The sequence below is a fragment of the Scomber scombrus genome, chromosome 9 (genome assembly GCF_963691925.1).
Source record: "Scomber scombrus chromosome 9, fScoSco1.1, whole genome shotgun sequence".
Classification (NCBI taxonomy): domain Eukaryota; kingdom Metazoa; phylum Chordata; class Actinopteri; order Scombriformes; family Scombridae; genus Scomber; species Scomber scombrus.
The window spans coordinates 16,651,230-16,678,317 of NC_084978.1; the positions used below are offsets into that span (position 1 = coordinate 16,651,230).

General features: G+C 41.9%; 3 protein-coding genes across 3 annotated transcripts; 1 reads left to right on the forward strand and 2 right to left on the reverse strand.

The window, feature by feature from the left end:
• Positions 1–2,269: 2,269 nt before the first annotated feature.
• Positions 2,270–4,126, reverse strand: cryba1l1 (crystallin, beta A1, like 1). The gene is made up of 5 exons (XM_062425612.1): positions 4,052–4,126; positions 3,813–3,931; positions 3,236–3,377; positions 2,980–3,122; positions 2,270–2,845 (listed from the first exon to the last, which is right to left on the reverse strand). Exons 1-5 carry the CDS (start codon positions 4,124–4,126, stop codon positions 2,698–2,700), a joined length of 627 nt encoding a protein of 208 aa, XP_062281596.1. The 3' UTR covers positions 2,270–2,697.
• Positions 4,127–6,344: 2,218 nt separating this feature from the next.
• Positions 6,345–7,428, forward strand: crybb1l1 (crystallin, beta B1, like 1). The gene is made up of 5 exons (XM_062425486.1): positions 6,345–6,437; positions 6,581–6,699; positions 6,789–6,921; positions 7,012–7,154; positions 7,257–7,428. Exons 1-5 carry the CDS (start codon positions 6,345–6,347, stop codon positions 7,426–7,428), a joined length of 660 nt encoding a protein of 219 aa, XP_062281470.1.
• Positions 7,429–10,115: 2,687 nt separating this feature from the next.
• Positions 10,116–14,726, reverse strand: cabp2b (calcium binding protein 2b). The gene is made up of 6 exons (XM_062425829.1): positions 14,685–14,726; positions 11,996–12,026; positions 11,770–11,904; positions 10,907–11,016; positions 10,237–10,384; positions 10,116–10,141 (listed from the first exon to the last, which is right to left on the reverse strand). The coding sequence occupies exons 1-6, from the start codon at positions 14,724–14,726 to the stop codon at positions 10,116–10,118; spliced, it is 492 nt and encodes a 163-aa protein (XP_062281813.1).
• Between the last annotated feature and the right edge of the window lie 12,362 nt (positions 14,727–27,088).

A 27,088-nucleotide genomic window follows, 5' to 3' on the forward strand; every position in this document is an offset into this window, starting at 1 on the left:
ATATTATTTTACCTAAGAAATATTAACTTAAGGTACGACAGTGTCTGAAGGATAAATATCCATCACTTTATCAGCGTAATGAAGCCAGCCATGTTACATATTCCATGTCTGAAAAGGTCTTTACATAAAAATAATCCCAGTGAGTTCCATGCAGTTGTACGGATGTTGAATTTGGTAAAAACGAGAGCACAGGGATTAGTGGTGATGAGCTGTACTCATCAGTATCAGCAGATAATTTGAGTTTAATTTAATTTTTGATTTGTTTCACAGGACACTATGCCCTTTCTTGAGCAGCCGTTGGGTCAAAGGAGGGTCCGGCCCAGGAAAAATAGACAGCCTCTCAATTTATCTAATGATGAGAGGCCGAAAACCCCAATTCATCTGCAGCCTGCAGAGCTCTGTGACAGAGATGAAAAACTCAAGAGAAATCAAGAGAGATATGAAGAGCAATTGACAGTACTGCCACAGGAAGAGGCCACAAGACAAGCAGGAAGGGGGACGAAGAGAGGTGCAGAGGAGAGCAGCGATGAAGCCAGTGTGGCTAAAAGGGTTTGTTTTGAGCAAATGAAAAGGCCAGTGTCAGAAAGCCATGAGACATGTTTACCTAGCTCTGAATCTACAGTCTCTGTGTCTGAATCAGAACCCGTGGAGACCGAGGACGTGATCGATGTAGAAGCCATCTCGCTGACTAGTGTAGAAGACACTTTACAAAGAAAGGAACAAGTAGGGAAAACAGTGTGGAGTGAAATCAAATTTGAAAAAGCTGATCAGAATATGGAGTGGTGGGAACATTTGACAGATGAGGAGATGGAGAGCAGTGGCAATGAGGTAATTGATGTGGACGGAGACTCTGAGGGGAGCACGGAGCTGAAGAGGGGGGATGACTGCCGAGTGTGGGCAGAAAAGATCCACCGAACTGAACAGTTTGTTAAAGTGGAACCTCCTCCTTCAAAAGGGGTCAGTCTGGGGTCAACCGGAAGCTGGGAAGAGGACAGAGACGGAGACGTTGACGTGATTGGAGGGTCCAGTCCCCTCCCAGATCCAGTGATCATCAGCTGGACAGAGTCTTCAGGCGGCGAGGACGAGGAAGGAGACGAGGAGATTGACATTACCGGAGAAAAGACAGACTACACTTCATAAGCCGTCTTCACGATGAGGTGCTCTTGTATTTCTGTGACGACCATCCCAGTGCAAAGTGTTGTCATTTTTCCTTTCCACTTGTCTTCAGTTTCTTACATTTACAAGAAAACTTCAATTTGTTTAATTTAGTTTTAGAGGCAGGAAGAGAAATTAACAGAAATCAAAGTCGAATGTGGGTTCATTATAAACGTTCATTTATTAGTCTTTATCATGTTCAGCTCCACATGCAAACACACTGACAATCAGGTGAGGGAAATGTTGGAAGACAGAAAAGATGTGCATCATAATACCTTTAACCAGCATTGAAATACAATGGCATAGCTTACTTAATTGTCAAACTGTTCCCTTTTTGTACTTGTTAGATATTTAACTATTGATTTTATGTAAAGAGTTTCAAGTTTGTTACTGATAAACAGAAATGTTGAGCAAAGTTGAACTGTCGAGTGTTGAAAACAACACTAGCCGAGCAGTTCAGTTAGAGTATTCACTTGAAAAATAACTGTTTATAACTGTATGATGTTTTTCCAACATCCTAAACCTATGTTTTAATCCATCCCAACTTTCCTTTACAGTGCATGCGGCCTCTATAATTTAGCACCTTAAATTAGTTTGGCAGATATGACCACCTGGCTTCATTTTCAGGTTTTAAGCATCACTTAACACCTGAGATGAAAGGCAGCTGTAAAAAATGTGTTGTTCCATCCTAGTTTATAGAGAACAGTGGCTGTGTGGTGTGAATTTTAGATTTCACAAGTTTCAAAACCAAGGAAAGTTTGCAAACCACACCAAGTTTTTTTTTTCCATCGCTGTGAAATTTGTCACTATTGAAACCCTCCAGCCAATCACAACTGTTATGCTCAGTTTTAAAGGCATGTTTAGAGTCTACAAGTGTGTTTCATATTAAAGAGATGAAGAAATAAGTGGACACTTCATTTATGTATTTGTGTTTCTAAGTAAGTCACCATACATAATTCTCAGTGCAGTGAAATCACAAACACACATAGAAATAATACAGCACACATATTTGAAGTGAAATGAGTTTATTAGTTATCAACCTGTGGATCAACCTCCTACACACAACAACAAAGCACATCTGAGCTGCAGCACAGTGCGCTCAGCATGGCTGTAGTCGGGGAGGTTTCCCTTGATGCCATTTTGGAGCTTCATCTCCCCTCAGTTTGACCCCAGCACGCTGAGCGGCTGCTCTGCTCCTCGCTCCTCTCAGGTGAGAATACAGCGCAGGTGTGTGTTTGCATGTGAGTGTGTAGCGACCTCCAACCAAGTAAAAAGACACTGTGAGTGTCAGTTATGTCGGCATGTGTGTGTATGGACTGTGTGTTTCCCTGTGCTTTAACAGTGCGATATTGTCTCTTATCACACTTTGGCAGCGGCTGTAATGTGGTGGTGTTGAGTTGGGGCGGCTGTTGTGGCTCAAGTCATGAGGAAGGAAAAAGTTGAAGAAAGAAAAGAAAGAAAGGGGATTACGGGTAGAAGGGAGAGGGGGAGTCGAGGGGAGCTGCTGTCCGTGGGCCGTGGCCTCTGTCTCAGCCTGTCCTCTTAGTGCTGGATACGCCTGATGGACTGGATCTGGGGGGTCTGGCAGTGGGAGCCCCAGTTCCTCCAGTGCTGGTAGTCTCCACTGTGTCTCTCACACTCCATGATGTACTGCTGGCCCCTGTAGCCAGGGTACTGGTAGCACACAAAGCTGTGGGAGGGGGACATAGAGCCACAAGGGTTAGCGGGACTATTTTAGGAGCTAGACAAGATGCTGTGACAGATTGAGGATTTTGTACATGCTTGGAGCTTTCTGTTTTCACAATCAGATTCACAGTAACTTACGCGCCACACTGGACATGCATGGAGCCCACTTCAGGCATCATCCAGCCCATAGCCTGCAGAGAGGGGTAGTCGTCACAGACCTCCACGCTGCGGCCCATGAAGTTCTCCTTCTCGAAGATGACCATGCGGCTGCTCTGGTGGGACTGCGGGCGGCAGAGAAACAGCTGTCAGCTAGACACTAAAATCATGAACACTTCATTTTTTTGTCTTTCTGCTCTCTCTTCCGCTCACAAACAGACTGTGAGGATGTACTCACAGCGCAGTAGATGGGGCGCAGAGACATGAGACGCTCCACGTGGTAGGAGAGGGATCCACTGTAGGAGTCCCAGTGGGGGTACTCTCCTCTCTCCAGGATGAACTGCTGGCCCTGGAAGTCATGGTGCTCAAAACCAACCCAGCTGCACATAGAGAGGGAGAGAGAGAGAGAGAGAGAGGAGGCTGTTTACATGCTGATCCACAGACATTACTGTATAACCATTTAAAAGTAGTTTTTCCAAAGTTAATGCAGAACTTTTTGAAAATTAGGACATATTTTTCCTACTTAAGTACAATATATATATAGATATATAGATATATCTATATATATATGAGAATAAGCAAAATATTAGGGACTTCTTTCAGATTTTATACCACAGTTTCCCATAAATACTCCACATCTGTTGTCAACTCCAGCTGCTCTCTCTATTGTGATTGATGGATAGTGATGGTCTTTGACTCAGCTGATCTGTGTGTTTCATGAAGATGAAAACTGACCCTGATTTTTTCTACAGTCCCATTTCTGTATTTTTTTTTTTTTTAAACCAGAAAACAGAAACAAACTTTGTGAGACTTACGCTCCACTCTCCACCCTGATGGAGCGGATGTTATCCAGACCACACTCCTGGATGTTGCAGCACTCGGAGGTGAACTCCAGGCACTTTCCCTGGAAATGCTCCTGCTCGAACACGGTCACCTGGAGAAGCAGAGAGCCAGACAGCAGCAGGAATTGAGTATGAGGAGGGAAATTAATCCACATAGAGACACACAGATTATGTAAAAATAAGAAATCTTGCATCCACTTTAACGTGTTTACCTTGAAGAAAGGGGCCACGCCCATTCCTGAGTTGACCAGAGGCTGCATCATTGGGGACCTTGTAGTTCTGTACATCTTTACTCCTGAGTCGGAACATTAGGACAGATGTAAAGAAAAACACATGGAAGTTTGGGAAATAAGACAATGTAGGACATAAAAGGTCTTTAAGTCTCCTGAATCATACCACAAGACAATACTTAACTGTATGTTGCATGTTTTACTAAATTAGTGTCAAATGTAGTTTTTCAATTATCATGTATTCAGCTTCTTTTTTTTTTTTCAAAAAATGTGAAATATGAAGTACAAGACTGTTTTTGTGCTTTTGGTTTTCAGTTTCCGTCAGTGACCCTGTCTATGTGTCTCTGAGCTGAGTTGAAAGCAGAGATGCAACCTTACCTAGATTGGCACTTAATGGAAGAGCTTGGGAGTGGTACGCGCCTACCGCCTGCCTCGCGTAGAGCTTTGAGAGAACCTGGCGCTTCAGTTTTATATGGGAGCCCGGGGAGCGTGCCTTCGAATGCGCGTTCACGGCTCCGACCAGGACCGTGCAACAAGTCCCATTTAGCTGCAGCGAGGCGCGCTCCCGGTGATGCTCCGTGGTCGCTGGATGCTGTTGTCGTGCCCGGGCGACTAGCTCAGCAGATCCTATAGTACTGCCGGGGCTCTGGAACAAAGGCGCTCCGGTATGTTCGGACCCCGGTCAGCAGTCAAGCGCGTGCGTCGGCACAAAGGGCCGGGATCGGGATGGAGAATGTGGGGATTAACGGCGGAGCAGAGAGGCACCGTGGGGGGATACAGGACGAGAGAGCTGGGTGGGTCTGTATCCATGGTGTATATAAAAATATTAGAGGAATAGTGAAAGTTAAATGTTTCCCTCCAGTCACACAATGACATCGCCACACTGTCTCCTCGTGCAGGTACACCTGTGTGCACAAACCAGGTAAATGATTTAGCTTCATGAAAACTTTAATAAAGTGTAGTCCTGAAAAGCTCCAGAGACATTTGTGCACTGACAGACATCAGTTTGATGTAGATTGCCCCACAGTAAACTTCAATCACTCCACCAACACAATTGATCTCCTCAGATTGGGTTTGTTGAGAGTCACTATCATCTACATCAAACAGGAATCAGATGGCTCTATATTTTGGGGTCCTGGACTTGAAAAAGGTTGGATAACTCTGACTTTAAGTAGGAATGTGAATGCAAAGCTTACTGTCATTATCTGGATCAGAACATGTTACACCTCATGACACCTCGCCACATAATTAGATAGTTTGCCAGAAGTTTGACGCCACAATGCCACAACGCCACAACTGAATAATTCACTATACACAACACAAATGTTTCTATGTCACCACAGTCAAACCTGTTTAAGGGTATTATTCAAATAATGATATGAAATAAGTGAATCAGGCAATGAGAAGAAAGAATCTTAAATATAGGACTGAAGTTTCCATGGTTTAAAGTTCACTAACTCTTTCTCAAAGTGGGGTCTGTGGACCCCCTGGAGTCCTTAAGAAGGTTTAGGGGGTCCCCAGCAAAAGAGGGGAATCATTTATTTTCACTATAATTCCATCCCTAAGTAACACAATAACAGACTATCACTATTTTGGTCATGGGTTTCATACACTTTCTGTAATTCAACACCTAAAAGCAAAAATCTTATCAGATGGAGGACCCTGGGACAAAATTTTATCAAATGGGGGTCCATGGTCTAATTTGTGTCTAATTAGGGTTCCTTGACATGAAAAGGTTTGAGAATCACTGCACTAACTACTTCTAAAAGTTGATTGTAGGAACTTGACTCTCGTCAGTCCTGTTTGAAATTGGACTTCAGTCTGTGCTCGAAATTCTGTCACTCCTCCTCTGCCACCGCCTGTCCCCTCTGCCCGTCCTTCCCTGATGATGCGGGGTTTCTTTTGTCTCATGTCTCTGACCTCAGCAGGTTTGTTTCTCTCTCCATAATCCCTCTCCTGTGGGCGCCAGCGTATAAAAGGGAGGGGCGCACTCCGAGCCATACACATTCTGAGTGAGGCTCAGCGTAGGCATCGCACACACAGACAGGTAAGGTACACACACACGCATACTGTGTGCCTTCAGGTGTGTGTAGAAAACAAGAGGAAAAGCCTGATTCCTCTCTATAGATTACTCTATACACTTTTTTATATTTCTACATCGTTAATCTTTCCTCCATCTTTTCGTTTTCTGAACACCATTACACCAGTTAATACAGGTTAGATTTGTCACTTTCCCCTCTCACAGTGTTTTTTTCTCTCTTTCCACCCAGTAATCATGTCCAGTGGAGATAAGTCCAAGACCTCTTCCCAGACTGACGGCAAGGCCGCTCAGAGCAAGAAGTCTGAGACAGGAATGATGGCCTACAAGGTGGGTGTCTCTCTCATGGAACTGCTGCTACAGATAGAGATAATACTGGCTCATATCACTTGGATATATTTAGTTTTACAATATCACAGACCCGCTGCTGTTGTTGTTGTACTGATTCATTTGTGTGCATTTGTCCCCCGCAGATGTACGTGTTCGACCAGGAGAACTTCCAGGGTCGCATGATCGAGATCAGCAACGAGTGCATGAATGTGTGTGAGCTGGGCATGGACCGCGTTCGTTCCCTGCGTGTTGAGTGTGGACCGTAAGTGTCTCCCTAAAAAGAAGAGAGCATTTTCACATTTCATCCTGGTATCTTTGCATGGATGCTTCATAACGCTTTCTTATCTGCAGCTTCGTGGGCTTCGAGCAGATGAACTTCTGTGGTGAGATGTACATCCTGGAGAAGGGCGAGTATCCTCGCTGGGACTCCTGGAGCAACTGCCAGAAGAACGACTACCTGCTGTCCTTCAGGCCCGTCAAAATGGTAAAAAAGAAATCTGTTACTCCTCTATTACAAGTTTCCCTTTCTCTCTTGCGTTAAACTCTTCTCTAAACAAGATTTTCTCTCCAACAGGACCCCGAGAAGCACAAGATCTGCCTGTACGAGGTCGGAGAGTTCAAGGGCCGCAAGATGGAGATCATGGACGATGATGTTCCTAGCCTGTTCTCTTACGGATTCACCGACAGAGTTGGCAGCATCAGTGTCAGCTGCGGAACGTGAGTGTCTTTTACCTCTAGCAGCTCAAACATCAAGCTGAGATGTTGTCCTCTATTTTAAAATAGTAAATGCCATACTGACATGTTTCCTCTTTTTTCTAGCTGGGTGGGATACCAGTTCCCTGGATACCGTGGCAGCCAGTACCTGCTGGAGAAGGGTGAATTCAGGCACTTCAACGAGTACGGTGCCCGCCATCCTCAGTTCCAGTCCGTGAGGCGTATCCGTGACATGCAGTGGCACCAACAGGGCTGCTACACCATGGCCAGCAAGTGAGGCTCAGGGAAGGAGAGAAAGAGGAAGAGCGGAAGTGAGGGAGAGGGGCGGAGGAAGAGGGAAAGGGGGAGAGATGTACTTTAAATGGTCTATGATCTAACAGTGAGGGGATGGGTGAGGATCTAGATGTGCCCCTGAAATCGGAGACAACACCTCAGTGGAAGGACCAGCTGGACCACCCTCCATTCCTCTCTGTCTCTATTTTTCTCTTTCTCCCCTATGGGCTGAGCTTCGCTTTCCCCCCTTTTCTCCCTTTTTTTAGTCCCTCACTTCATTCCCCTCCAGTCCTCTGAGACACCAAAGAGGAAACAAGACACCTCTCGCTGTTTAACACACGATTCTCAGCTCAGGGTATAATGCACCATGGGAAACTGAGTTCCTACAGCCCCCTGACCCCCGTCTTCTTGCCCCTGTGCATTGCACACCCTCTCTGCTGTACAGAATCCTGGCCAAGTTTTCAATAAAAAGGAAAATCTTGATTTCAAAGATGTTGTTGTTGTTGTTGCTTATTGATGAAAAACCACCAGAATGAAAATGTTAATTAACCAAACAGTAAAAAGAAGAATTGGATTAATGAAAATGAAACATAGAAACAAAATATCAGCAAAACAAAATGTAAAGATCTGGATGTGATGAACAATCTTATTGTGTTAATGCTAAATGGGGTTTGTATAAAGCTGCACAGTCAGCCTCAAAAAACCTCTGAATCATCTAGTGTTTAGAAAAAGAGCAAGCTGGCCAGCAGGGCCGTTCCAGCATTGTGATGCTAATCATTTGACAAATGTAATGACAATGTGGATCCCATAACAGACAAGCTTTACAAGACAGCAACGGGACCCATCTAAATATATCTGCTGAATTCAGCCTTATTTCTATTTTGAATTAAAAATAAAACATCTGCACATTCACTCCAAATAACAATGTAGTGGTCTCATAAGGCAAAACAGGGCAAAAAACTCTCTTGTACAGAGATATAAAGCTACAATTAAATTAATTGTAAAAAGTAATTGAAATTAATTTATTTGAATTATTTGGAAACAAGAAGAATTTTTTCATGCTATATATGAATTTTCTTTATTTTAATATGAATATTGTAATGAGACATTTTTTAAACGGTACCAATTAAAATAAATATTTTTTGTAAAATAATTTGAAGTCCAACTAATCTTTTTTTTCTTTCTGCTACAGCCTACATATCACTAAACAGCGTGTTGTCATTCCAGCAAATGTCACTTCTGTCCAGTTAGATGCAGGTGTGGTCATTGCTCTTCAGTACAACCACTAACAACACACCGTCTGCCATTGCGTGACTTTTGGCAGGACTTAGGCCCTGCCAAACCCTAACCTAACCCTAACCCTTACCCAGCCAGTCTATTGTTTGTTACCCTGTCGGCTGCTGTCAATCACAGACACCAACACACCTCTCCGGCTGACATTTAATTAGACATATCTCTCACATTTACCCAATTTAATAATAAAAAACAATTAAAAATAAATAAATGATATAAAAAAAACACAAAAAAGGCTGCAAAAAAGGAAGATTAAATGTGATATCAACCTGGAGTTCAAGCTACAGCAAAAATCATTTTATCATTTGAATTTTTTCGGCACATTTTTCTATGGTTGAATTAACTGTTTTGTGTTTTCTCATTCAGTCTTGTTTCTCAGAAATTGCTCAAAGAACTGAGTCAGTGGTCTAACCATCCAGAGGCCCAAGTTGGCATTATAATTGTAGTAAACAGCCTATGATGTGGGCAAATAAGCTATGTTGAGAATCCTTATTGTTGATGCAGTGTAGCAGTTTGCCAAAAAGAGCAACTACAACATATATCAAGCGCCTCTATTCTTACTGTAAATATGGTTTAACACTAATAACAACAATATTCAGATGTATCACATAAACCTTTAACCTTGGAGGGCAAAAAATACCAACAGCAGCCCTCAAGTTAAAGCAGAATCTGACCACATTTATATTATTATCCATTCAAGATCATTATCTATAAATAATGTAATACTTTCTGTCACAATGATCAGATTTCAATTAATAAAACCTTTTTGTTTACGTTTTTAACAGCACAATACGATGTTTATGCATGCTTCCTAACTTGTTTAGGAACACTTAGTCACTCTAATATTTTCCTATACACACTATGTTTATTGCAGCACTGCCAGTGCGTGTTCGTGTTGAATCTTCGCCAAGCTCAAGCTTTTGCACAATGATGATTCAACAAAGCGTCTGACAGTCAGTGTGTGCTGTTCATCAATTGTTTCTTTGACAATGTAATTGTTTGTCACATCCCCCACAAGTTTACCCGGTTTGAAGAATGTGTCCATTCATGCAGTTTTTGTACATTTCTTTAATTAAAAAAGAATTAAGACAGTTTTACAAACAAGAATTTACACTCAAAGGACAAACACTGATATATAAAAATACATCTAAAAAACACAAAGTCATACATGTGGTCTATGAAGCTCTTGATATGTTTTATAGCTGCTTAAATTCTTTATGTGTGTAGCACTGCAAGTTCAGACGTGAAATCAAGTTGTAGAGACTATTCAAAGATTTTTATTTTTTTTTGCCTTTTTCAAAGATTTAATATAAAAATAAAATTCTGAATGCATGTTTTCTTTTCCAGCAGTTGCATAATGTCTGCCTGTCCATCTGACATGAGGGCAGCTTGGGCCGATCAGCGTGACATCATTCGCACAAACTCTGAAAAAAGAGGAGAAAGGAATGAGAGGGAAAATAATGACAATGAATTTGGCTGCTTAAGAGATCCTGTAATGGCAAAGGAATCTCTGTCTTACCCTCAAAGTCCACCAAACCATCTCCGTTGAGATCAACATCTCGAAGGATCTCATTTATCTCTCTGTTGGTCACTTGTTCCCCCATCAGCTTCTTCATGGCCTCACGCAGCTCAGTTAAACTTATCTGACCGTCACCATTAGAGTCAAACTGGATCACAAAGAGAGGAAGAGGGACACTGATGATCACGTTACATGATGCACTGAGTGGAATTTTGGTGAATTTGGTCACATTAATGACAAAAGACATTTTCAAATTCTTCATGTAGAGGTTTAAGCCTGTGATAATGGCCACCTGGGGGCAGCAGAAACAAGCTGTAAACACTGACCCTGACATATGGTTAACCTGTTGGTTAACAGTTGCTTGTTTACACATCCAACGGATACGGAGCAACTCTTGTTTCAGTTCTGTTTTGGTCGTCAAATACTCCTTAGAGACATATCTGGCTCTTCAGCTGCTAAATGCTCCAGTATGTTAAATTATGTAGCTAGAAACCAGGCTGACAGCCCTGAAGGACTAAAAGAGTAGACTGAAATTGAGTGAAGGGGAACTACAGAGTTGATGATAACTGTCACTGTGTTCATCATTATGAATGATCCTCTTTATTTGATCCATTGTCAATATAAAAATATTGTTAAGTGCAGCTTTAAGTAACAATATGAATATCTTGACCTCTTTGAATGCGTCCCGCAGTTCTTTCACTCCGATCATGTCCGCTGTCTCTGCCAGCATTTTGGGTCCCATCAGCTCCACAAAGTCTTCAAAGTCCAATTTACCTCCACCTGCATGGCACAAAGTTATTTCAGATTTACTGCTGAACTAGACATTAATCACTACTCTTTGATTATCAAGGATTTCTTCTTTTGTACACATAACTGCATGAAATTACTTCAAGAGATGATTGCAAATCAATTGCATTAACTGTATATATAAGTGATTGTGTTTTGTGTGACATTAGTCACCCATGTAGTTCCTGCTACCAACTAGTTTGTTTGGCTTTGCTGATCTGTCTTGTTCTTCTTCTATTCAGTTCCCTTTCTTCTCTTGATTAAGTTTTATAACTAAGTTCGAGAACAGAGACCATGCCTCATACCCCTCTTATTTCCACACTAAGTACTTAAGTCACACCTTATCCTCTCCTCTCCCTTTTGTCTCAGTTCTCACATACCTCCCTCCCAAAGCCTTTCTAACAGAGTCTTACCCCACACTGGTTCCCTCCCTATACCCACCATGAGATTGGTACAGCATCCTGCGCCTCCATCCATCCAACTGGCACCCTGATTCTTTCATCCCTTACCCCTTCACCCTCATCCCTTCATCCCCCTCCCCGTACCCTTCATCCCTCCAACCCTTCAACCCTCAACCCTCCATCCCCTCATCCCTTCACCAGGGTTAGGGTTAGCTAACAAACTAACAATTCTACTATTGTCGCAATACATCTTTAAACTCATAGTTAGCATAGTCTCTCTTACTGATTCATGTTTTGTTCTTTCTTTCCTGGTCTTGCTCTTTTCTATTCTTTCTATCCCACTCACAGATCTGCTGGCTCAGTTCGATGAGCTCCATCTCCGTGGGCATGTATCCCATGGTCCTCATGCACTCTCCCAGGTCTCTATGCCTGATGTAGCCGTCCTTGTGTTTATCAAACTCCACAAAGGCCTCACGGAGCTCTGAAAACATACATGTTAATGTTTTGTGAGAAGGCTGTCACAGTAAGATGTTGTAAAGCACAAACACAATGCGGCAGACAAGTAATTTTACCATCAATCTCCTCCGGTCTCAGCTCCCTGTCCTGTTGGATGAAGCAGTGGCACACGTTAGATTCTCTTTCCTTACAGTACAAAACCTCTTTCTCACACACTCACAACTCAAAGCCACACATGTTTGGCATACTACACAAAAATAAACACAAATAGACTTACAGAAACAACATTGCAGCAACGCCCAGACAACCATCCAAGCACACACATCTTTGTCATGTTATGAGGACAAACTGAGCAAGTAAGAAATTAAGACCAAACAACATGTGACAGGAAATGAATAATGAGTGGAAAATATAAACTTAAACAAACATTTTACTGAGGCTTACTCAGAGATGTTTGGCCAACATTTTTGATTAATGGACCTTTTTTTGGCATTGAAATTGTTCAGAGCACAGTCCATGTATTATCATCACATTTCTACATAATTTACAACTGTAGAGAAGTGATGGGGATTCAGTGACCGTGTTCTGTGGTCGTACAGTAAGCTGTATTGGACATACAAACCCAGTGTATTTTATAATGAAAAACTGTGTCTAAATTTATATGGATTCAATTGTATGCAGCATTATGACATATATGAGCAGACAATGTAACATAAATTACAGGGGTGACCAGATTATTTATGGGATGTTGCCAGGCAACAAATATCTGGAGATTAGGAGATTTGGGAGGTTTAGTTGACACATGTGCACTGTTCAGACATAAATGCACACATACTGTATATCCATATACAAGCTGGAACATACTCAGGTTTGCACGCAAACCTGCTCACAACCTGGGATTTCTAAATAGAGAGAACAATGACAGACAAATATCATTTTATTTACTGTGGTTGTGCTGATGAAGCCTGCAGTTATTTTTCACACAACAAACTATATACACAATGCCTTCAGTCTGTTCAAACTTAATTACAGTGTGATCATCTAATTTGTCAATAAGGGACTTTAAAATGGGACACACACACTGACAAAAAATTAATTCTTGTATATGTATACAAAATTGAATAAGTATTGCTCCTTAATATGAGATTATCTTGTGTATTTGGCAGGTAGAAAGCTACAGGCCCAGTTTATCATTTTTGTATTCGTGACCCTGTTGCAAAAATGACCCATGGACTCCACCCTCTTTGTCCTACTCTTTATGTATTGTGTAAGTATACTGTGGCCTTAATGTACCTGTCACAGACAGCAGACTACACATGACATGTTATTATATGTTGCCCGAGACCCCCGAAACCAACCTGCAACATGCTGTACCACTACTCCACCCAAAGTTTTCTGTGTATCAGTCGGTCTGGAGATATTTTTTCAACAAAAATGTATTTGGAATTATGCACCATGTAAGTGTACTATTAACTGACATGGTATTACAAATATGTCAAATTTGCTATGAATCCAACTATAACAAATGGCCAAGAAGTGAACCTCCTGGGACCCCATGCAGGGTGGTTTCCTACTTTGCCCAGTTGGAAATTCAGCCTAGACCTCTACATTACCCTGTGAAACACATTAGCAAGTAAGCTCCACAGAGTCAGTCAATAATTTCCCATGGAACTGAACGATCGACCCCTCTGAGTATATGCCGTGCCAGGACATTTTTTATTTGCCTGACCTGTACTGAAGAGCACAGAGGTCAGCGACGATGTGGAGGTGAAAATGAATCGACATGAGGGGGAAAAAGATGTACCGGGGAGAGGGGGTGGGGGGCCGTGTGAGGACACCGAATGTGAACTTAGTCTACTGTGTTACATACGAGAGTCTGTGAAAAGCCCTGTTTAAGGAAGACGCAGGCCGGGCCAACGATGTTGTGCAGCATGTTGCAGTTCTTCACCAGCACACCGATGGGATGTTTGAAGGGCTTATCCTTCACGTCCTGATCTTCCTCTCCCTCTGGCTCCAGACCCTGCTGGCCCACTGCCCTCACACTACCCTCAAGAGACCCCTCCACTGCATCCTTTCAAGGCAGACCAGGCTGTTAGCCCACTCATTCAAACACTGTCTTCATGGCTTTCTTCACATATAAAAAATGCATTATATTTTTCAAGGAACAAGATTTTAATCCACGCAAACATTAGATAGAATATGGCTGTAAACCAAGGCAATCCACTCACATCTGGCATTATCCTTTCAGTGAAACACTGTGTTAATCTCACCTTTCTCTTTATGTATCCATTCTTTTCAAGTCTTATTCTGCTGACACTCACAGACTTAATTCTGCTGAATGTTTGGTCTACTGACAGACATCTTTGTATCAATAACAAAGATACACAGCGTGTCCTTGATCAAAGTTTTGAATATTTTTGTGATTTTTCATGCAACTACCATCAGCATTCTTATTTTCATATTAGGAGGTTCAAAACGAGCAGAGCTACAATTTCACACTTTTATTTGCTGTACTAGATTTACAAGAATATAAAATTATTAAAATGATCATCCAGGGATTAAATAACTAAGGCCATAAAGCTCTGACAGCTAATAAGAGTTGACCTTTGAGCTTCAATTATTTTGTTATACTGCTCCCAAAGGCCAAAAATTAATTGATCAAAGTTGCTATGATGTTTTAGTTGAGCACAGAAAACCACATGAATGCAGAATAGTCATTTTTCCAACTGCAGTGAACACGCAAAAGCAAAGGCACGAAGCTGCAGTAAGTCAAAGTCTAACAAAGATGAGGCAAAGTGCTCTTACCTTCTTTTTGTCTTTCATAGACGGTTTGGTACAGTTGCCCATCACCCCACCTCCCCTGCTCAACGAGCAAGCTCACCCTGTCTATTCCTATTCTCCTTTTTTCAGTCTCTTAATCAGAAGGTTGTTTCCTGTCACTAATTGTCTTTTACTGTCTCTGTTACCCCACCCCCCTCTTTCTTTCCTCCTTTCTGTAATTCTCAGAGGTCCAGCTCAGGTCTGAGCTCTGAAGTTGATGAATAGTTCACTCCATGTTGGTTATGAGTCGTCATTACTGATACCACAGAGATGAAAACAAACTGTAAATCCATGCAAAGACAATCCTGAGTGACTCCACCCATCTCTATATGATCCAAAGTCAAGTGATGTCAACAAACCAAGCAGCACTCCACTAAACTCATCCAACCTAAACAAACCCTCAATGGTGTCTCTTTGAGGCACAGGCAGCAGCAGTGCTCTCTCTTTTTCTCTTCACACTGACCAATGCTTTTAATCTCTCTCCCTCCTCTTCATTCCTCTTATTTCCTTTTCTGCTGCTCCCCCTCTCTCTCGCTCACATATTGCATCAGCACTCAAATGACTTGATCTACAGTATGAGGAGTTTTAGAGGGAGAATTAAAAGGACACAAACAGAAAAGGTTTTAATCCCTACCATTTCAGATTAAAGAAGCAAGTGTGGTAATGAAAAGAAACTAATGCCATCATATTATCAAAATCTTGATTTCCTGTTTATCTGCCTTTTTCTTTGCTAAACATCTGACTACGCAAGTAACGTTTAAACATAGACTAAACAAAAAGGAGAAAAACGATATAAAATTAAATTAACTTGATTAATTAATAAGTAAAGTGGGAGTAAAAGATTAAAACCATACTCTATGTGAATAAGCTGTGTCCATTCATAGTGGAATTATGTGGAAAATTATTCAGTGTATGTGATATTTTTTGGCTGGACCCCTTACTGAGTAATGAAGATACACCATGTGTGTTATAGGCTGTTAAAAATTAATGGACATAGCCAACATGACATCACCCATTGGTCTGGGCCATCTTTGTTTTTTGGAGCCAGAAGTGACCGTATTTAAATGAGAAGTGGAGCTGCTAGCTTGGTTAGCATGGTGCATTTAGACTGTGATAATGCTAATGCTAATTTTTGATGAACAAAATCTACTAAACATCTGACTACTTAGAGGGTCTTTAGTCCAACCAAACGCTGAACTAGACTTTTTTAGGTGATAAAAATGTTATAATTAACTTTCATGAACTGAAAACACTGAAAAGGCGGCAGCTATGCCTATACTCTGTGAATCCAGGGTTACACCAAGGTTATGTTACCTAACTAACCTTGTCTCTGTGGTGGAAACTTGTCAATCACAAGGTAGCCACATTCGAATCATCCCTTGCTTTACCATAATTTACAAAATGGGACCATCATTTATAAAATGAACATCATGATGAGTTGAAGAAGACTTGAAACTAGTGATTGAGCTCATAAACTCAATAGGAAACTATTTACTGAGGTAATAAATCAAGTGAGAAGTAGGGTCATTTTCCAATAAGCTTCCATAAAATCAGAACTCTTTATGGAGGCAGTGGAGCTGTTGGCCATTAGAGAGATGCATCCTCAGGGGTGGTTTACAGTGGAGCTGAAACTGACAGGAGCACCAACCCACAGATACTAAGAGATGCAACGGATCAATTTTAGCATGGCTACCATCATTAACGTGGCCGTTCCATGCTGTGTGTAGCCCAGGCTGTAAAAAATAAGGTTTGGCCACAGTGTTTCTCGTTTACAGTGTTTTGCTGCTAGTTATAATTAAAACAAGTTATTTTTCAAATCAAACATCCTAAGATATGAGTGGAAAGTATTGTTCTTGCAACCGCATTAATACCTTTTTTTACTCAAACGTAGCTTAACCATGTCATATGATATGCTACTTCAGTACACTTTTCCAGCAAATATTACTGGGACCACTACAGAATATTGCACATGAATATTTAATATCCAGGAATTCACAGTATAGACACTATCTCTGACTTTCCCTGTAAAAAGTTTGCCACAAATACACACGTTGACCATACACGGCCCAACCATATACAAGGTTTTTTTTTTATCTAGTCTTGTTTAAAAAGAACAGAGAGGATTGATTTTCTAGTAGCTTTTATAGTGACATGAAAGCTCACATCCTCCCCTAAATAAGAAATTTAAGTGTTACATTCTCTAACAAGAAACATGAAAGATGCATGTTCAAGTGTTTTCCATGAAGAATTAGGATTTTTTCACAGTTAATGGAGTATGATGGATGAGCTGAAGCTCTTCAGCGAAATGCAGCTTATGCAAGACACCATGAGAGCCAGACTATCTACTGTCGGTTGGGTTGCCTCAGGTCACACTCAGCAGGATGTAACAGCTTGACATCCGAGGTGGCTCCTGTTCTTGCTGAAGTTGACTTCTCACATCCAAGACTTAGTTTGGCCACGTTGTCCAACAATATAATGACAACGTTAAATTCACAAGTTGAGGTTATAAGTGCAGTGCAAAGTGGTCAGCTGAGTCTGTGCAAAACATCTGTCAAATCTCTCCAAAAGCAGATTTGGCGGCCTGCTTACTACAGTACATCAACATGAAGAGCAAAGCTCTGTGTGTGTCTGTGGGTCGGGGGGGGGGGGGGGGGGGGGGGGGGGGGGGGGGGGGGGGAGTTGATTGAGGAAGGCTTGTGCCAATCTGGACAAAAGCTCGGGTCAGTGGCTAAGGTTAGGGTTAATTTGGCAACCCTAAGTCTCCAAGAAATTAATGTAAGTCTATACCCCAAAAGTGACTTAAGTAAACCGGTGTGTGAGAGAGAGTGTGTGTGTGTGAGAGAGAGTGTGTGTGTGTGTGTGTGTGTGTGTGTGTGTGTGTGTGTGTGTGTGTGTGTGTGTGTGTGTGTGTGTGTGTGTGTGTGTGTGTGTGTAGCATGTCAGGAGGTAAATTTTACACCTCATAGATCCAATTTCAGCTGCTAACGTTCTTTCACCAAAACTGACACTCACCTTGTTAATTACTGTAGTATTCGCACAATGGATATGGTACAGAAACAGTAAGATGAGTAAAAATTATAACAGCTGGGTATTTTAGAAAATGAAAAGTGCTCATTAGTGAAATGCTCACAGGGAAATATTACTTTACTAACTGTCTGTATTAAAAAGTTCACTGATGAAGCTTATAGTTGATGAAATAAATGTGTTTCTACATGGAAATCTGTACAATTATATATAATTTAGGTATTAAAGACCCTAGAAATGTAGTGTTTTTGTTAATAATTAATCAATCATACAATAAAACAGATTGATGGTTTTTGTTACATGCACAAAAAGGAACATTTAAAAAATAAAATATATCTTAATGCCTTTACTAATCTCCCAATTATTTGGATTCACTAACAAGAACCACACTACTGCAATATGTGATTAAAGGTTTAATGACATGGTGAGGTGAATGGATGCAAGGAGGCGGAAACTGAGACAAACAAGAGCATAAGTTAATCATGGTAGGCTCGACAGGTGACTACAGTATGTTGTCGTCCTGCTCCCAAACCTGAGTTAACTTGTTAATTTCATATGTTGTAAATACATACAAGTTTACATTAATACATGTTAGATAACTATTTTAAGAGAATAATGTACAGCATATTTAACATATTTATTGTAAAGCCTGAACTTACAAATGTGACGTTTCTCATAATCTCTCTGAGGTTTTAATGGCAAAGAACCATGTGGTTGAATGAAATATAACTGAACCTCCATTAGTGGACCGTTATAGTGACATGAGGTCAGTTGACTGTTGTTAAAAGCAGCAGTCACCACTAGAGGTTGCTTTAGGACCATTTTAACAGCTGAGTTTTAACTGACAGCTGCTGCAGTAAGGGTCTGAGACAGAAATGATCCAACCTCTACTTAAAGCAGAAGTTTTAGGCAGATGGATTCGTCACTGAAAGATGTGCAGCTTAAGAGCGGCTGCTGTAAATTAAAAGTTTACCCGGAAAAGGTTCTTTAGTAAAAATAGCCTGTTTACTCTGAAAAAGTCGTTGTGAAAACTACCCACCATGTGGTCAGATACTGTACTAGTGCTGCCTGTAGGTATTATAAGGTGACTTTTAAAAACATTTCATAAAGAAGAAGAGTACATTTAAATGTTCTGCCAGGCTACCACTGATAAAATGAGCTGGAGCTAATATTGTCAGTCTTTGGTCAAAAAATCAGATCCTCAAAGGCATTGGAAAGCATTCCCCTGTGCTCCATTCAAGAAATGATTGCTATCAAAGACATATTTAGTTTGTATGTTGTAATTATTTGTGCAAACCCTTCCAGAAAAAGCTCATGTTGATAACCTGCACTCAAACTCAAAGTATGAGTGCCTTTAAGATGCTGTTAGAAGTTACATCTTCACTCGTGTTGTGCATCTGCAATTATTTATCATGCATGAAACAGAAATACTTTTATATGGAATGGCAGTTTTACATCTGAATTTGAAATTCAAGAACTCAAGTATAAACTATGGTGAGTCAGTTAACATTTAAAAATCTAATAATTTCTAATGTTTACATGTTATTTTACACAAGTGACAAATGTTTAACTTATTTACATTATATGTTTATTATTAGAATTTATTAGTAGGCCTATATACTTCATCACCCAATTTGACAGTGAATCCTAACTCTAACTCTTTTAAATTATGCAGCAGTTTTAGTCCAACAACAAACAAAACAACTCTGTCAGTCAGTGCAATTAATTCTATCCATCACTGTTCATCCCCAACTATTTACAACCGCCAACATTTCTATTAGCAAGAGTCCAATTAGTTACATTACTGAAGGCTCATCAGTTCTACACATCACAGTACAACTTTATCAACCAAATGAGCTCCATCTTTTCATTGAGGGTCCTTCATGAGTCACCTTGATGATTGTGTGTCACACAAAACTGACACCAGCGAGTGCATTAATAACCCAAAACACAGCCAATAACATTAAACCTGATTGATTAGCAGGTTGATTTGGTCTTATTCATGGTTTCAATTAATCATGCAAATGAGATGCTGTTGCTGGTGCGTGTGTGTGTGGGGTGGGGGAGGTGTGAGGGGGCATACACACACACACACACACACACACACTCAGACTTATTTATGTTGCTAGATTCTGTTCTGATTACTTTTCAATTGCTTGTGTAAACCTGAAGATAGTAGCATTGAATGGCTGTCACACTCACATTTATTGGTTAAATTTATCACACACTAACCATGCATTGTATTTGTGTATGTGTGTGTGTGTGTGTGTGTGTGTGTGTGTGTGTGTGTGTGTGTGTGTGTGTGTGTGTGTGTGTGTGTGTGTGTGTGTGTGTGTGTGTGTGTGTGTGAGCATGTAAACCAGTAGACATATCATGTACTGATCTGGTGTCAGATATTATCAGCTGGTGTCCAATGACAAGAGCTTTTTATCAGAGAAAGGCAAGACAGAGAAGCTGGAGCAAGGAAGGTAAGAGGGAGGGAAGGAAGGACGGAAGAAAGGAAGGAAAGAGCTTCAGACTGTTATCTTGTGTCTTGCTTTTATACAATTCCATAAAGTCATAGTAATTTCTAAGAAGTTCCCTTGAAATAACTGTGTGATTTGATACTAATTATAAGTAAAATACTTCAGACACAGTGTTCAGCTAGTACATTTGCAGTTAATTTATTTTCATGAATAACTAATTTAACACGAAGAGTCTTTTAGTCAGTGCACAGCGGGTCAGCTGAACATAAAAAGGTGTGAAATTAGTTTTCAGGCAAGCATACAGTATAATTCAGCATATAGGGCCTATGGAGAATAATGTCAGCAATGATGAATTAATGAATTTGTGGTACTGGGTTTAAATTGAGAGTTTCTTTGAGAGATTTAAAAAAAAAAAATCAATTTATAAATATAATTCAGTATGGCAGAGAAAGCAACAATTCGATCCTTTATCTACCTACCTATCCTTACTTAGCTACCACAGTTAAAAATACTCAGTACAAAACAAATTTTAGACATTATTTGATTACATACAAAGTCAATGCAAAGACACAAGTAGACATAAATTTGTCCGAGAGAGGAAAGAAAAGAGACTGGAGAGAAAAACTGGAAAGGACTTCCCAAAAAATCCCTGGCTCCAGTAGTCTCCCAGTTTCTCTCCAGAAATAATAAGTCAGTCTTTTTTTCCCAATGAGTTATTGGTCTCAACTGCTAAATGTAGGCCCTCTAATCAATGTGTTGGTGGTCATTTTGGAAATTAATAAGATTTGAAGACTTGATTGACAGCTGTGATTGACAGTTCTCTCACCTGCTGCTCTCCCCAGCTCTGGGACGCACACTAATTAGGGCCCAAGCACTACAGTGCGCAGGCCATATTGTAATCGTAGAGATTATTAAATAAAACAAACGCCTTTTTGACAGCCTAAACGTGCCCCAAAACTCACAAAAATTTGCGCGCACATCAGACCCGGCGAAAAATTTGATATTTTATGGTTCGCCAAAATGTCTGTCGCAAAATGGCTCAATAGCGATCCCCTAACGAATATAAAAATGTGACAAATTGACGTACATGAACGAAATTTAGTATATATATATGTATAATGTCCAGACGCACAAAAAAGTCTATGGGGCCCATGATGTCACTCCAACAGGAAGTCGGCCATTTTGAAAAATATGTGCGATTTTGGCGTTTTCCACGCCTCATATTTTAACGAACTTGTCCTGGGGATTTTATCCGACCGACTTCAAATTCACTCAGACACATGTTGAGACATTGGAGATGAAAAGTTATCAAAAACTTTCTGATTAGGGATTCGGTTTGGGCCTGGCGGTGCCGACAATTTCCTTCGCCATTCGATCCTTCGCCAAAAAGCAGGAAGTCCTTATAACTCCTACAGACATCGTCCAATCTACACCAAATTAATCATGCACGTAGAAGGTCCCGCCCTGAACACGTCTATGCATCAATACTGTGTTAGCTCCATAGCGCCACCTACTGGATACAATAGCGCACCCTAAAAAATCTAAAAAAAATTGAGCCCCTCAACTCAGATTGACATAGATAAACGAAATTCGGTACACATATGTATCATGTAAAGACGCACAAAAAAGTCTCTTGGACCCATACCCTCACTCCAACAGGAAGTCAGCCATTTTGAAAAATATGTGTGATTTTGGCGATTTCCACGCCTCGTATTTGAACGAACTCCTCCTAGAGATTTAATCTGACCAACTTCAAATTCACTCAGAAACATCTTGAGACATTGGAGAGTTATCAAAAACTTTCTGATTAGGGATTTGGTTGCTTTGTGGCGATGTGAGGAATTTTGCCGTTTCGCCATTTAACAGGAACTGCTGGCCAAATCGGGGTACTGCACCCCGTAGAAGATTAAACAAATTGAGCCCCTCCCTCCAGATTGACAAAGACAAACAAAATTCGGTACACATATGTTTCGTCTAAAGACGCACAAAAAAGTCTCTTGGACCCATACCCTCACTCTAACAGGAAGTCGGCCATTTTGAATCGAATTTGCGATTTCGCCGGTTTGTTTCCATTTGACTTAGAAGATGCGTCGCGGCAAGTCTCGCTCATTCGTGGCGGGGCAGGGGAGCTTGGGCCCGGTCATCGCTGCTTGCAGCTTTAATTATTATTATAGTTTTACTCCTTTTTGACAACCTAAACATGCCCCAAAACTCACCAAAACTTGCAATCATGTCCGATCCTGCGAAAAATTTGATATTTTAAGGATCGTGGAAATGGCAGACGCAAAATGGATTAATAGCGCCCCATAGAAAATTTAAAAAATCAAGCCCCTCGATCCAGATTGACATAGACAAACAAAATTCGGTAAACACATGTATCATGTCCAGACGCACAAAAAAGCCTCTTGGACCCATAACCTAAGTCCAACAGGAAGTCGGCCATCCAGGCAAAAATGCTCAAACTTGATGCTTTTTTGGCCCTTCACCCACATTCCTTTTATGCTGAGAAGTCACCCAGACTCATTTGTGGTCTTAGTTTGCCATCTAGTGGAGACATTAACCCCATCACACAATGTTCACTTAAAGGCACAGGAGCAAACACATCTACATGCCAGTTTTGACAGCCCTGCCACTGCCACACGCACCGACGTGCACGTACGGCGCGCGTTACCGTTGGGGGGAAAGCTGGGGGGTGCGAGGGCCCTTCGACACTGCTCGCATTTTTAATTAATATTATTATTATTTCATACAAATATTAAAAACATGGTGCTGTAAAAAGAGGAAATTCAGCAAGGAAATATCCCTAACCCTAACCCAAAGCAAACCGACTTTGCACCAAACTGCTTCACAAAGACAGACAGTATCTATGCACATCCAAGCATGAAAGGATCAAAATTAAGATTTACAAAATTTAAACACAAGTGTAACACTCTAAGAAATCAGATAGCAGGTAAAACACTTTAACCCTCCTGTTGTCCTTGAGTCAAGGGAGGGAGAAGGAAGGAAAGGAGGGAGGAAGGAAGGAAGGAAGGAAGGAAGGGAGGAAGAAGAAAGGAAAGGAGGGAGGAAGGGAGGAAGAAGGGAGGAAATGAGGGAGGGAGGGAGGAAGGAAGGAGGAAGGAAAGGAGGGAGAAGGAAGGAAAGGAGGGAGGAAGGAAGGAAGGAAGGAAGGGAGGAAGAAGAAAGGAAAGGAGGGAGGAAGGGAGGAAGAAGGGAGGAAATGAGGGAGGGAGGGAGGAAGGAAGGAGGAAGGGAGGAAGAAGGAAGGAAAGGAGTGAGGGAGGGAGGGAGGGAGGGAGGGAGGGAGGAAGGAAGGAAGGAAGGAAAGGAAGGAAGGAGGGAAGGGAGGAAGAAGGAAGGAAAGGAGGGAGGGAGGGAGGGAGGAAGGAAGGAAGGAAGAAGGAAAGGAGTGAGGGAGGGAGGGAGGGAGGAAGGAAGGAAGGAAGGAAAGGAGGGAAGGAAGGAGGGAGGAAAGGAAAGGAAAGAAGGAAGGTAGGAAGGAGGAAGGGAGGAAAGAAGGAAGGAAGGAGGGAGGGAGAAAGGGAGGGAGAAAGGAAAAGAGGAAGGGAGGAAGGAAGGAAAGAAGGACAGAGGAAAGAAGGAACGTAATGGGGAGGAAAGAAAGAGAGAAGGAGGGAGGGAGGAAAGGAGGAAGGAAGGAAGGAAATATAGAAGGAGGGAAGGAAGGAAAGAAGGAGGGAGGGAGGAAGGAAGGAAGGACAGAAGGAAGGAAGAAAGGGGGTTGGAGGTAGGAAAGAAGGAAGGGAGGAAAGAGAGGAAGGAAAGAAGGAGAGAAGGAGGGAAGAAGGACAGACGAAAGGAAGGGAGGAAAGAAGGAACAGTCAAAACAGACGGGGTCAATTTGACCCGGGAGAACGACAAAAAGGTTAGGAGTAACAAATGACCTCCTCCGAGCTGCACCTAACCCTAGGTTAGGGCTAGGGTTAGGGTTAGGGCTAGGGTTAGGGTTAGGGTTAGGGCTAGGGTTAGGGTTAGGGTTAGGGCTAGGGTTAGGGCTAGGGTTAGGGCTAGGGTTAGGGTTAGGGCTAGGGTTAGGGTTAGGGTTAGGGCTAGGGTTAGGGTTAGGGTTAGGGTTAGGGTTAGGGCTAGGGTTAGGGCTAGGGTTAGGGCTAGGGTTAGGGTTAGGGTTAGGGCTAGGGCTAGGGTTAGGGCTAGGGCTAGGGTTAGGGTCACTCTTAACCTTCATGTCGTCCTCCTGGGTCAAATTGATCCCGTCTGTTTTGACTGTTCCTTCTTTCCTCCCTTCCTTCCTTTCCTTCCGTCTGTTCTTCCTCCCTCCCTCCTTCTCTCTTTTTTCCTTCCTATCTCTTTCGTCCCTTCCTTCTTTCCTTCCTCCATCCCCCTTTCTTCTTTCCTTCTGTCCTTCCTTCCTCTCTCCTCTCTATCTTTCCTTCCTCTCTCTTTCCTCCCTTCCTTCTTTCCTTCCTCCATCCCCCTTTCTTCCTTCCTTCCTCCCTCCTTCTTTCCTTCCCTCCTTCCTTCCTTCCTTTCCTTCCTCCCTCCCTCCCTCCTTCTCTCTTTCTTTCCTCCCCCCTGCCTTCCTCCTTTCCTTCTTTCCTCTGTCCTTCTTTCCTTCCTTCCTCCCTTCCTCTTTTCCTTTCTCCCTCCCTCCTTCCTTCCTTATTACCTCCATCCTTCCTCCCTTCCTTATTTTCCTTCCTCCCTTCCTTCCTCCCTCCTTTCCTTCCTTCCTTCCCTCCGTCCTTCCTCCCTTACTTATTTTCTTTCCTCCCTTCCTTCCTCCCTCCAATGCTTCCTTCCTTCCCTCCTCCCTTCCTCCATCCCTCCTTTATTTCTTTCTTCCTCCCTACTTCCTTTCCTTCCTCCCTTCCTTCCTTTCCTCCCTTCCTTCTTTTCCATCCTCCCTCCGTGCTTTCCTTCCTTCCCTCTTTCCTACCTCCCTCCTTCCTCCCTTCCTTCCTTGAGGGACCTATTGCTTATGCCAAGATTCTTATTATTAGGGCCCAAGCACTGACAAGTCAGTGAGGGACCTATTACTTTTGCCAAGATTCTTATTATTATACTTCATTATTTTTCAAGTTCTTATGCCGCGTAATGAATCGCATTTTTGGTGGCCTGAACATGCATGAAAACTCATGAAATTCTGCACACATGTCACATCTGGTGAAAATGTATTTAATTTAACGTGATTGGACGCAAGTGTGGTAAGGGGACTCGATAGCGCCCCCAAACGTCGGGTCATGTGACCACAAATCTTCTCGGATCTGCATGAAATTTCCATATGTCACAGCTCTCATCGGATCATGGGGAAATTAATTTTGTGGAATTTTTTTACCAAACAGGAAGTTGCGTGGCGTGCACCGATTTTCATTTTTCGAACACCGCTTTGAGGACTTTATGATGTTCACAGAATCATGAAACCTGCCACATAGGTTTCAAATCATGAGCTCTTTCATCTGATACCACATTTGCCCAACAGTTTGCCCCAACAGCTCAGAAAGCGCCCCCTAATGCCTTTTCCCACTTAGTATGTATGACAAACTCTAAAACTCACCAAATTGGACACACTCGTCAAGACTCACGAATATTATTTTTTGGTATAAGCGCAACCTTTTCAGTGCCAAGATGACTCTACAGTGCCCCCTAGAGCATTAAAAGTTGAAGCCCCGCCTTCTACATACACATACATGAATGAAATTTAGGATTCATATATATCATGACCAGACGCACAAAAAAGCCTCTTGGACCCATACCCTAAGTCCAACAGGAAGTCATCCATGTTGGATCACAGGTGCATTTTTTCGGCCATTTTCCCCATTTCTAGGCCTCGTACTGTAACACACTCCTCCTACAGTTTTGACTACAGAGACTTCATATTCGAACTGTATCATCCTCAGACCTTGATGATATAAACCTGACGACAGATTTTTACCTACGCTATACAAGGTGGGCGTGGCAGTCGTTTGTTTGTATAAACAAACAACTCCTTATACCTCCTCCATACATTGTCGGATGTTTATACATGCAGAGCGTGAATTGTCACACCTGGTGAAGCCGTTTCATTTTCAACATCATTGGGCGTGGTGTGGCAAGGGGTCTCCATAGCGCCCCCTAACAGCAGGTCATGTGACCAAAAACTTAGTTTGATCTTTGTGAAACTTACAGGACTCATAGCACTCATGGGTAAACCCCCAAATTAATTTTTTCAATATTTTCGCTCTAACAGGAAGTCAGTTATTGTGCATTTCCTGCGTCAATTTTCCGATTTTCCCACTGTGTTTAGAGGACTTTCCCGTCTTCACAGAATCACCAAACTGCCAACATAGGTTCACACTCAGGAGCACTTTAATTTGAGACCATAACTGCCCCTGGGCGTGGCACAACAGCTCAATAGTGCCCCCTAATGCCTTTATCCATTTTGTACATTTTCACAAACTCCTACACTCACCAAATTGTACACATTCGTCAACAGTCACACATATTGACTACTGACAACGTTTGGGATTTTTAAGTGAGAAGATGACTCCACAGCGCCCCCTGGAAGATTTCAAAGTTTAAGCCCCGCCTTCCACATTGACATAGAGAAATGAATTCGACAAGGCCTATATATCATGTCCAGACGCACAAAAAAGCCTCTTGGACCCATACCCTAAATCCAACAGGAAGTTGGCCATCCAGGCTAAAATGTTCAATCTGGATGATTTTTATTGGGGCCCAAGCACTACAGTGCGAAGGCCCTATTGTAATCGTAGAGATTATTAAATAAAACAAACGCCTTTTTGACAGCCTAAACGTGCCCCAAAACTCACAAAAATTTGCGTGCACACCAGACCCAGCGAAAAATTTGATATTTTATGGTTCGCCAAAATGTCCGTCGCAAAATGGCTCAATAGTGCCCCCTAACGAATATAAAAATGT

What these genes read in the sequence shown, in the direction of transcription:
- cryba1l1 (XM_062425612.1), bottom strand. Translation starts at nt 4,126, where the DNA reads ATGTACAGAACTACAAGGTCCCCAATGATGCAGCCTCTGGTCAACTCA. An exon ending in ATCAGGGTGGAGAGTGGAGC is followed by an intron (nt 3,378 to 3,812) that starts GTAAGTCTCACA and finishes CTCTATGTGCAG; the next exon opens with CTGGGTTGGTTTTGAGCACC. An exon ending in ATGCATGTCCAGTGTGGCGC is followed by an intron (nt 2,846 to 2,979) that starts GTAAGTTACTGT and finishes CCCCTCCCACAG; the next exon opens with CTTTGTGTGCTACCAGTACC.
- crybb1l1 (XM_062425486.1), top strand. Translation starts at nt 6,345, where the DNA reads ATGTCCAGTGGAGATAAGTCCAAGACCTCTTCCCAGACTGACGGCAAG. An exon ending in CAGGAATGATGGCCTACAAG is followed by an intron (nt 6,438 to 6,580) that starts GTGGGTGTCTCT and finishes TGTCCCCCGCAG; the next exon opens with ATGTACGTGTTCGACCAGGA. An exon ending in CCTTCAGGCCCGTCAAAATG is followed by an intron (nt 6,922 to 7,011) that starts GTAAAAAAGAAA and finishes TCTCTCCAACAG; the next exon opens with GACCCCGAGAAGCACAAGAT.
- cabp2b (XM_062425829.1), bottom strand. Translation starts at nt 14,726, where the DNA reads ATGGGCAACTGTACCAAACCGTCTATGAAAGACAAAAAGAAG. An exon ending in CGAACTGAGCCAGCAGATCT is followed by an intron (nt 11,017 to 11,769) that starts GTGAGTGGGATA and finishes TGTGCCATGCAG; the next exon opens with GTGGAGGTAAATTGGACTTT. An exon ending in TGGTTTGGTGGACTTTGAGG is followed by an intron (nt 10,142 to 10,236) that starts GTAAGACAGAGA and finishes CTCTTTTTTCAG; the next exon opens with AGTTTGTGCGAATGATGTCA.